Source organism: Lipotes vexillifer, unplaced genomic scaffold (genome assembly GCF_000442215.2).
Source record: "Lipotes vexillifer unplaced genomic scaffold, Lipotes_vexillifer_v1.1 scaffold582, whole genome shotgun sequence".
In the NCBI taxonomy this organism is placed as follows: domain Eukaryota; kingdom Metazoa; phylum Chordata; class Mammalia; order Artiodactyla; family Lipotidae; genus Lipotes; species Lipotes vexillifer.
This window is the reverse complement of record NW_006799183.1, coordinates 635,996-647,423: the sequence shown is the minus strand read 5'-3', so window position 1 is coordinate 647,423 and position 11,428 is coordinate 635,996. Positions and strand designations below refer to the sequence as shown.

The 11,428-nt window shown below is 37.4% G+C and overlaps 1 protein-coding gene across 3 annotated transcripts in view; it reads left to right on the top strand.

Moving 5' to 3' along the window:
* Positions 1–11,127, top strand: part of FSTL5 (follistatin like 5) — a 651,623-nt gene extending 640,496 nt beyond the window's left edge. For 2 of the 3 annotated variants that reach the window (XM_007471503.1, XM_007471502.1), the window contains one exon: positions 10,363–11,065. In XM_007471503.1, the coding sequence (XP_007471565.1) occupies positions 10,363–11,065 (703 nt within the window). Of the gene's footprint in view, positions 1–10,362 lie in introns of all 3 variants that reach the window. The other variant, XM_007471501.1, reaches the window with a different exon arrangement.
* Positions 11,128–11,428: the final 301 nt, after the last annotated feature.

The window sequence follows — 11,428 nt, the reverse complement described above, 5'->3', positions numbered from 1 at the left end:
CTCTCCCCTTTCCCTCTTTCCCTTACTCTTACATACCCAAGAACACACACACAGGATAATTTTTTTTAATACTAAGTCCAAAAAAATTTCAGAACATATATTATAATCCCTTAACCTGTCAAGCAATAATTATTCACGCAGCTTTAGTCTTGTCTGAAGAAAATGTAAAACATAATGGGAAAATAATAATACAGCTACTAGTATTAATCATGTTTGTAACTTGTACTACATATTTCTATCTCAGTTCCATTAATTTAACAAAACACTATGGACCGAGTGGCTTAAATAACAAAAATTTATTTCTCACTCTTCTAGAGGCTGGGAAGTCCTGACGGTCATAGTGAGGACCCTCTTCCTGGTTTGCAGACTGTCATCTTCTTGCTGTGTCCTCCCATGGCAGGGAGAGAGATCACCTTTGTAAGAAGTGTCTCTTCTTATAAGGGTACTAATCCCATTCACAAGGGCTCTATCCATGACCTAATTTCCTCCTAAAGGCTTGACTTCCAACTAGCATCGCATTGGGGATTAGGGCTTCGACATATGAATTGGGGGGGGGGGGAGGGCACATTTCAGTCACAGCATTCCACTCCTACCTCCTCAAAATTAATGTCCTCCTCAAGTGCAAAATGCACTCATTCATACCAATAGCCCCAAAAGTCTGAACTCATTCTAGCATTTAAAGTGTAAAGTCCAGAGTCTCATCTAAATATCACCTAAATTAGATTTGGTGGAGACTCAGGGTATGGTTCACACTGATGCAAAATTCCCCTCTTTGTTGTTAACCTGTGAAATCAAACAAGTTATGTGCTTCCAAAATACAGTGGTGGGACAGGCACAGAATAGACACTTCATTCCAAAAGGGAGAACAAAGAGAGAAGGGAGTGGTGATGATGAGTCCCAAGCAACTCTAAAATGCAGCATGGCGAACTCCATGAGATTCTGAAGTCTCAAGAATATACTCTTCGGCTAGATGCTGTGGCCTCCAGACCCACTGGAGTGGCAGTTCTGCCCCTGCAGCTCTACAGAGCTCTGGGTGATGTCTCACATCTTTTCCATCCTAGGATGTGGCCCTGATAATCCTTGAATCACCTCTGGAGCCATTCACCCTTTGCCTTGAAGAATAATGCATGTCCACAGCTGAATAGCTGTATGGTCTCATCCTTTAAAATTCGAGAAGTCAGACGACCTCCCTTCACTCCATCCCATCTCCATCTCCTTTAGTTCAAACTGGCCATGTTCTTCCTGGTGACTGATTCTTTCTGTGGTTCCACGCACGCTAATCTCCTTATCAAATGGTCAGTCTTCCACACACTTAATGTTCTCTTCTGAGCATGCATTCTCATTTTTTGTATTATGGACACAGAAAACTCTCCACATCTTTGTGTTCTGGCTCCTTTTTGCTTAATGATTCCTTCTTCAATTCATCTCTCTTCTCATATTTTTACTATAAACAGTGATGAGGAACCAAGCCACTCCTTTAGAACTTTGCTTACGAATCTCCTCAGCTGAACATCTAAAATTTCATCATTCCCAAGTTCTGTCTTCCATAAGACACTAGAACACTAACACAACTTAACTGAGTTCTTTGCATATAACAGAAGTCACCTTTCCTCTGGTTTCCAGTAACATTTCCTCAGTACCACCTGAGGCTTCATCAGAATGGCTTCTACCATTCATATTTCCACATTCTGCTCGTGATTTTTGGTGTATTCTTTAAGAAGGCGGAGACTTTCTCTCCTTTTTTATTTCTGGGGCTTCATGAGGCTTGCCTTTAGCATTCCCTCCATGGCAATATTGGCTATTTCTCACATGTACATCAAAACTATCCCAGCCTCTACCCATCGCTCAGCTCCAAAGTTGCTTCCACACTTTTACAGCAGCATCCCTACTTGTGGTACCAAGGTCTGTCTTAGTCAGTTCATGCTGTTTTAACAAAATACCAGAGCCTGGGTGGCTTAAACAACAGAAATGTATTTGTCACAGTTCTAGAGGCTGGGAAGTCAGAGACCAGGGTGTCAGCATAGCGAGGTTCTGGTGAGGACCCTCTTCCTGGTTTGCAGACTGCCATCTTCTTGTTGTGTGCTCACATGGCAGAGACAGCGAGAGACATTATCTGTCTCATGTCCCTTCTTATAAAGCTACTAATCTCATTCATGGAGGCTCCTCCCTCATGACCTAATTCTTCCCCAAAGCCTCCTCCAAATACCATCACATGGGGAATTAGGGCTTCAGCATGTGCATTTGGAGGGAGGTGAAGGATATGGGGCACACACATTCGGCACACAGGAGTTATTAAAAATATTTTACTAGTAACTTGAGGTTAGAGACATTTTCTACAACTTTACCAGAATAAAATGTTATGCAAAGAAGAAATCATTTCAGGAAAAAGAATCAAGAATTTTTCCTTCGCCCAACTAGCACAGTTACACATTTTTTCCCTTATCAATTGTCAAATGATCTCAATTAGAAAAACTGTGTACGTTACAATCCTCACTCCAGGCAGCTCCATGCATTCGCTAGACTTGAGACTCTCAGATTCCTCGGCCAAGGAAATCTGTGCTGCTCTTTTGCAAAGCCTTTATTTTACCCTTCTTCACCTTGCTGTGTCCCAGGGGTCTGGCCAGTGAGAAACCTGGCTGGAGGTTGCGTGCAGAAGGTGGGACCAGAGTGTATTATCCCCACTACCCACCCACCAGCACCTTGTCTGTTGATTTCTAGGAAACCAGATGTTTCTTAAAATGGAAAGTCCCAGATCCTCTCAAGACATACCTCTCTCCACCTAACTCCTTCCTTCCAGGACACAGCAGTGACAACAGCTTTACTGTTGCTCTCCACACATTACCGCACTATCACCTGTAGTCAATTTACATTGCTTTGTAAACAGTCTCTTCGATTTATTCTAATTAGAATTTGCACTTTTCCTTCTGGGATCCAGACTGAAATGAGCTCTCTCTTCCGCTGAAAGCGTAGCATAACAAAAGTTAGTAGCTGTAGCAAATCAGTAGTTGTAACCCATCTTTTCCTTGCAGAGTTTCCCCAAATACTCTTTGCAAGTCAAGGCACATAATTATAAGCACCCCACTACTTGACATAATTACCTTAAGGATAGAAACCATTTATTTCCTCTCCGTTTCCTTCCTAAGGTTTTATGAAGTCTACTGCACGCAGTAGGTTGTGAATTATTACTGAATGTGGTCACATAGCCTCTAGAACCCAAATCATGCCTAACCTGGTTCCTCAGGGAACCTGTTTTTCACTTCCTTTTCTGTCTTACAGGTACACAGTGGACACTTGGGTAGTATTTTTTGATTGACTAATAAGATTCTAATTTATTCATGTCTTTGTTTTATCTCCCTTTTCTCTTCCCACCTCTGTGCTCACAAATTATTTCTCACTCTTCTAATTACTAACTCCACTTCTGTTACGTCACCTCTGATCCATTTACCAACTCTTACATGAAACACATCCTCTTCAGAAGAACAGGTAAGGTCAGGGAAGCTGCTATTTTCAGATTTTCATGTTGTTTTCCAAAAAAAAAGGGAGAGCAACCAGTCTTTTAAAATGCCATCTTAATGTATAGTTGTCATGTTTTTCCTTAAGCTGTTAAGCTCTTCAGAAAAAAAGTGGAGGGATTTGGTATTTGCAGTGCCGTCTGTAGTCCATGTGGTGTGCACAGAATTCCTAATAAATCTGTTTTTTTCTGTATGCCCTGGTTACTCACTAGAAGTGATAGACACTATATTAATTCTGTCAAGCCATTAGACATCCTGAATATAATAAAATTAAGTTATGTATTTGTGTCTCAGTTTTTCCTAGAAGAATCAAACTCCCTACACAACAGAAAAATAAGATACCAGAGAAGGAAGACAATAGGGGATTTAGTGATCAGTAATACATTCTACTTCATTTTTTAAGAAAAGAAATTTTTAATGAAAGTAGGGAAGTAGTAATGTAGCTAAAATCTTTACTACAGAATTTAATACAGCATAATATACGTATAAAAGTCAGGAAGGACGGCATCCTGGTGCTCATTTCTGCTTTTCAACCTGTGTGTTGAAAACAGAAAACTTCAAAGTATTAGCATTTCTCAAACACTTCTAAGCATTAGGCCAATTCAGAAACCGTCCTTGCTCTCGTTATGAATTTTCAACAGCACATCGTATGTGGAGGTCTATATATTAATTGCAAGGAGAGGAGATTATCATTTTAGTTACTTATCTGTTAAGCATTTCTTACCTTCCAGTTGGAAAAACAAGATACTTATCATCCAGTTAGGAAAACAAGGTATTAATAATCCTGCTTGTCGCTTTTTATGAAGTACTAATTATTGATCCTATGTTTTGGATTTAGATTTTCACAAGTAAAATCTCAATACAACAAATTCCTATGGCTGTTCATATTTTCTTGTTCTGAGATTTTATTTCAAAGAATATGCTTTCTACAATTGAGACATCAGAAAAGTTTGGGGAAATTCTTTTATTTAGATGTGGATTGCAGCAATTTTTTTTTTTTTTTTTTTTTTACTAATAAGGCATAGTGTCTGGCAAAACCAATACTCAAATACACCCAGTCTCCACTTACTGCTTTCCATTTGCATCCATTGATATACATGGAAAGACTAGTTTTAAAATCTGGGGAGGTGCAGATGACAGAGTTTGAGGAAAGAGATCATACAGGAATGGAGAGGGAGCTTCAGAAACATTTCCCAGGGAGAAACCATAATTCAAAAAGACACATGCACCCCAATGTTCACTGCAGCACTATTTACAATAGCCAGGACATGGAAGCAACATAAATGTCCATCAACAGAGGAATGGATAAAGAAGATGTGGTACATATATACAATGGAATATTAGCCATAAAAAAGAACAAAATAATGCCATTTGCAGAAACATGGATGGACCTAGAGATTGTCATACTGAGTCAAGTAAGTCAGAGAAAGACAAATATCATATGATATCGCTTATATGTGGAATCTAAAAAAAAGGGTACAAATGAACTTATTTATAAAACAGAAACAGAGGCACAGATGTAAAAAATAAACTTATGGCCAGGGAGGAAAGGGGGGGAGGGATAAACTGGGAGATTGGGATTAATATATACGCACTACTATATAAAAAATAAAAAACTAATAAGGATCCACTGTATAGCACAGGGGACTCTACTCAATACTCTGTAATGGCCTATATGGAAAAAGAATCAAAAAAAAAAAAAGGAGCTGATATATGTATATGTATAACTGATTCAGTTTGCTGTGCACCTGAAACTAACACAACACTGTAAATCAACTATATTCCAATAAAAATTAAAAAAAAAAAAAAAAAAAAGAAACACTTCCTAACTTGTAAGGACTGGTCCTTAGTGGTTAAGTATTAGAAGTCAGCTTTAATGAGATCTGTCCAGGTGGGGATCTGTGAGGACTCTGGGGAGAGACAGTCCTATATTATGATTCAGGAGATAAAATAATTGTTTTTCTGCAAATCTTTGGAGCATCTTTCACTCTAAGCTTTGGAGTATCACTACTCTTGGCACTGACCATGGCAAATTAATACAGGTCATTAATTACAATTATGAGATTCCTTCAGTAGCATCTCAGGTCATGGATTTGAAAGCAGGACAGGAGCAGAATATCATCGCAGATGCTGTGGGGTGAGTGACTTAAAAACTGCTTTGTGAGATTCTGTTTGGGGGCTGTCTAGTGAAAGATATGGGGAAGTCATTCATTACTTAAATGCAAGAACTGTAGCCTGGTCTTGTGGGGTGTGGAGATCATGGCACAGTAAATCTTTATTAGGCTTCGTGATGTTTCAGTCATGTTTCTCTCTAAGTATCTGTTCTTTTCCCTCTCTCTGCCAAATCACTTCCCTTGCAACGCTCCTGAATTGCCATGACACACTCTGACTGCACCTCTCCATGTCCTTAGAGATCCAGGTCCTAAAGTCAGCCACAAAATTTTCTGTTACTTTTAGTGAAAGTCCTTGAGTAAGACAGGAATCGATTGCAAATCCCATCATTTGTGCAGAGTTCAAAGTCACCCAGTACTCCATGGCCACCTGCTCCACACCCTCCCTAGGAACTGAAACAGCATCTCTAAGAGATGATGGAGTGAGTTCGGCTGCCCATGTTCCTAACGAGCAATTTGGTGATTGGGCAAGGTGCGCACTGGACATAGATCCTGTTGACACAAGTGAAACCAAGAATAAAAAGGTGAATTTCTATTATCAAAGTGACCGCTCTTAGGCTTCCCTGGTGGCGCAGTGGTTGAGAATCTGCCTGCCAATGCAGGGAACACGGGTTGGAGCCCTGGTATGGGAAGATCCCACATTGCCGCGGAGCAACTAGGCCCGTGAGCCACAACTACTGAGCCTGCGCGTCTGGAGCCTGTGCTCCGCAACAAGAGAGGCCGCGATAGTGAGAGGCCCGCGCACCGTGATGAAGAGTGGCCCCCGCTTGCCACAACTAGAGAAAGCCCTCGCACAGAAACGAGGACCCAACACAGCCAATAATTAATTAATTAATTAATTTTTTTAAAAAAGTGACCGCTGTTGAATTCACAAAATTCGCTGTTGATGTTAAATCTCATCACATTTGGGTAATACCGTATGCTTATTTTTAACATTGTGGGAATACTGGCTATACAAAAAAATTAATCATTTGTTTTTGTCTTTCCATCCATGGATTATAATAGTCTGTTGTCCCATAGGAAATATTATATTTGATACAAAATGGGAAAATGATGCTACTTAACGTATAAAGCATGGACATGTTCTGCTTGTTGAGAATATACTATTTTACTGGTAATAAACACGCATTTATTCTCATTCTCAAAACAAGGTACTTTTATCCTCTTCTTGCTTATGAGGAAACTGAAACTCATGGAAGTCAAGGACTTTATATGAGTCAAGGACTTTATATGAGGCCACATATCTATTATATTGAAAAACTGGGTCATGAAACTAAATCAGCTCCGATTGAAAACACTTACTTCATCCAAACAAGTTCTCTGAATGGGAATCACCTCATGACCTCACTTTAAAGCATAAAAACAGTAATTAAAGTTGAATCTTTTTATAAAATTTATAATGAACTAGATTGATTAGACACTCAGAAAAAGAAAATGATTTGGTAAAGAAAAGAAGGCTCTCACACGCCTCACCAAATCTGGCAACAAATCCACACAATGCCGTGTGGAGAGGTTACAATTTCCTAGTTACTTTATTTCCCAAATACACGAAGTCATTTCAAGAATAAGTTTTAACTCTCTCATTTCTCATAGTCTGCAACTTCCTACACACATTCTGACAAATATTAGACAAACTATGTTAGACCTAGTACTATGCGGGATTTTATTATACCAAGCAGGCATGAAAGTTGAGAGCCTAACATAGTAAATATTAATCACAGACTAATTAACAGTGGGAGACTTCAGAATATCAATCTGTACTGGGGGAAATTTTGAATTAGAGACACCACTTCTTACCAATAAATCAGTAGTGAAAAATTGAAGGCTTTCTCAATGCATCTGCTTATGTAGCTAGATCTGTAGCCCTAAAGGAGCATACAGTATGGATGCCAAAGGGATGTAATTTTGTCGCCCCACATGGGGCTTTTGCATTTTTAACGGAACCATTTTTTAAAATTGTATTTACCTCCAAAGGAGGCTGGATTGTGTCACAGGAACCTTGAGTGCATTCTTCAGTATCGGAGTTAAACTAGTTCATGAGTGGTTAGAGCTTGTCTAATTCTTCCTCTTTAGCATCCAAACACCATTGTCTAAAGGGAGCAGAAGACCCCAGGTTAAGAGGAGAATTGAAATGCCAAGACTTGACTGGTTTATGCCTTTTATTAAATGTGCAAATTACTGCTTTTGCCTCTGAGCACTTATACCATATATAACAAAAAAAAAAAGACGTATCTTCCATCATAATTAACAATTCCATTAATGACATCAGACACAGTGATACATCTCCACACTTACATGTCCTTAATGACTGCCAATGAATGGAAGTACATCCCTTTCCAATAGCCCAAGTTCATTATTTATTAAGACAAGCATGAGAGTGGGTAGTGATAATTAGGATTTTATGATATTTTTGATGCTGATAATACAAAAGTAATGAGACTCAGTTTTCAGTTTGAGGGCTTTTGTTTGTTTGTTTGTTTGTTTGCTTATTCTTTAACATTCAGGTAGTATTTAAAACCTGCACTAGGTATTCATATTTTAATGGCAGCATTTAGAAGTGATTGTTAACAATATAAAGGTCTCTTCATACCATTGTAGTCAGGACTGAAATTGTATCCTGAATAGGTATAGTATGAGCTTTGTTTACCGAAAGGACACAAGCACAGTTATTAGGGACACAAGAAAAAATAAAGATCCCGTAAGTCAGCCAGAAGTGGTGCATGTCATTTTGAAATACAATAGAAATATTACTTTCAAAATGATTACTTTATTCCATTTCAAATATATATATATACAAAGTAATAGTTACTAAGTAATAGTATTACAGAATACTATAATTAAGCATTAATCACTAACAGTTTTTCAATTCACTCAAAATTTCTAGGCTCATTGAAATCAGGGCGAGTTATGTTCACCTCCGATATATTCCCAGTTCTTTGGGTTTAGTGGTTGTTCAGTAAATATTTAAGATATCTTTTTAAAGGAGTAGATATACATGGTAGCTTTTCTTTTGTGTAGAAGAATTTGTACTCTCTCCAGTGACAGCAGTCTCTTCACAAATGTTCAAATATATCTAAAGTTATGATATAGCTTCCTAAGTCTATGTAATGCAATAACATAGAAGCAGTTACAGTCTTATGTCTATTTTAGTAAAATATTTGTGCTTATGTACTTCATGCCTGACATAATACAAGACTGAATCTTTGAAAACATTCACCTTATTTTTTCTACGATATTAAAGGTCTGTGTTTATTTATATTTTGAGATTTCCATGTGATTATATTTAAAATTTTAAGGATTATTACACTGAATGCACCATATTTCTGTATTATGTGTGGAAATGGTAATTTTTTTTACAAAAATTAAACTTTGTTTAAGAATTAGTATACTGAAAATGAATTGCACAGGTGACAATAATAAAAATGGCTATCTTTATAGAGTTTGTTTTGTTTTGCTTTGTTTTAATACTCACAGTAAAGTCATCTTAATTTTTTTCATTTAGGAGTACAATCAATGTAACATAACAATACTTTTCTGATCTTTATTTTTAAGGAATTTTTAGAAATATTAGGAGGTGTTTTAATCAATATTATTAACAAAAACAAAATAAAAGTCCTTTACAATTCTGTTGTCCAGTGTGCATTTTGGATATAATTGTGTATAGTACTTTCTATCTCATTTTATCTTATTTAACCTACTTATTTTTGCTAGGAAGCCACTGATGTTATAGGTCAGTGTTTCAGAATGTATTTATACCCTGCAAAAAACCAAACAAACTAAAAAACCCACAAAATATATTTACCCTTGTCACAGGGACTTTTGATAATTTACAGCTAGCATTCAGGACCAAAAGCACTGAAGTAATCAAAGAGGTCACCAAAACATATTTTAAAATATATTTATTTTTTAATTGAATTTAATAGAAAAATGCCATAAATCTCCAAAGTTCATCATTGTTCGATATAAAATAACTGATACAATGCAGGTATATCATTAAAAATTATAATAGTATTTGCTTGGCAAGGATGAAAATTTTAACTTGTATTTGAAATTTATAATAAAATAAATGTTAAAAGCATAAAGGTAGTTAATCAAGATGATCCTAAAATGTAATGGATAGAAGGATAATAGTTTTATACCCCTCCCGAAAAAAATCTACATCTATTAGTGTAGAGAGGCAGCTTAAAATGAGAAAAATATGGATAATTATCTAAATAGTGATGAGTGTCAGATTTATTTGAAGGTCATAAGCAATGTAAGAACTAAATGAAGTGAGTGAAAGCGATATATATTCAAGACTTTTATTCTTGCTGGCTTTCTAGCAGTTAACAAAGTTGATTCAATATCAGTAGGTTTGGAGACGTGCAAAATAATGTTTACTTTTTGACCCTCTAGAGTAAAAATAAAATGTGTTCCAATTAACTAGATATATCACTTTTAATTACTTTGCTTTCTACAGCATGAGCTATAACTGTTTGGCTGTAATGAAAGGATGACCTAGAGGAAAGAGGAGGACAGCAAGATTTAAAGTTAATTCTAACACGATTGGGCCACCAGTTGCTGCATAGCCTGACAATTAATGCCTGGGCTGTGATGGCCCTTTCCACCTGCCCACAGTGCATTTTCTTCTGGTAACCACCCGGGAGTTTCCTGTCTAACTTTGGTTTTCATCTTTGCAGGTTTGGATTTATTCTTCATAAAGATGAAGCTGTACTACAAAAAATTGATCTTGAAACCATGTCATACGTCAAGACCATTAACTTGAAGGACTATAAGTGTGTCCCTCAGTCGCTGGCGTATACACACTTGGGAGGATATTATTTTATTGGCTGTAAACCCAACAGCACTGGGGTGGTTCCCCCACAGCTCTTGGTGGACAGTGTAACTGACTCGGTCATTGGGTTCAACAGTGATGTGACAGGAACTCCGTATGTCTCTCCAGACGGACATTATCTTGTCAGCATCAGTGACGTGAAAGGTCTTGTGAGGGTCCAGTACATCACCATCAGAGGAGAAATACAAGAGGCTTTTGATATTCACACAAACCTGCACATATCTGACCTGGCCTTTCAGCCATCCTTTACGGAAGCCCATCAGTACAACATCTACGGTAGTTCAAGCACACAGACCGATGCGCTCTTTGTGGAGCTCGCCTCTGGGAAGGTTAAGATGATAAAGAGTCTTAAGGAACCACTCAAGGCAGAGGAATGGCCTTGGAACCGGAAGAACAGGCAAATCCAGGACAGTGGCTTGTTTGGTCAATATCTGATGACGCCTTCCAAGGACTCTCTCTTTATACTAGATGGACGACTCAATAAGTTAAACTGTGAGATCACTGAAGTTAAGCAAGGAAATACAGTCGTCTGGGTTGGAGATGCCTAGGAGCCTTTTAAACAATTATTAAGTGAAGAGCTTTCCAGTACACTGCACTTAAACATGGTTTAAATTTACAACTTACATTGCTTAACTTTTCAAGTTTGTATCCTAGGCAAACATAAGTTACTTGAGTGGCCCAAATAGATTTTTTTTTTTTTGGCAAAGAAATACACAATTAGTAATATTGGTTGATTAGAAATATTTAACACAATATTTAATGAGAAGCTATTATACATCAATTGCAAGAATCAGATCTATAGTTATGTTTTAAGCTAATAAAATTGGAATTTAAATACTTAACAAATAACTGCAGGGAATTTGAAATGATTTTAAGCATCATTTCATTTTGAGGGTGATTTATCTATTTTT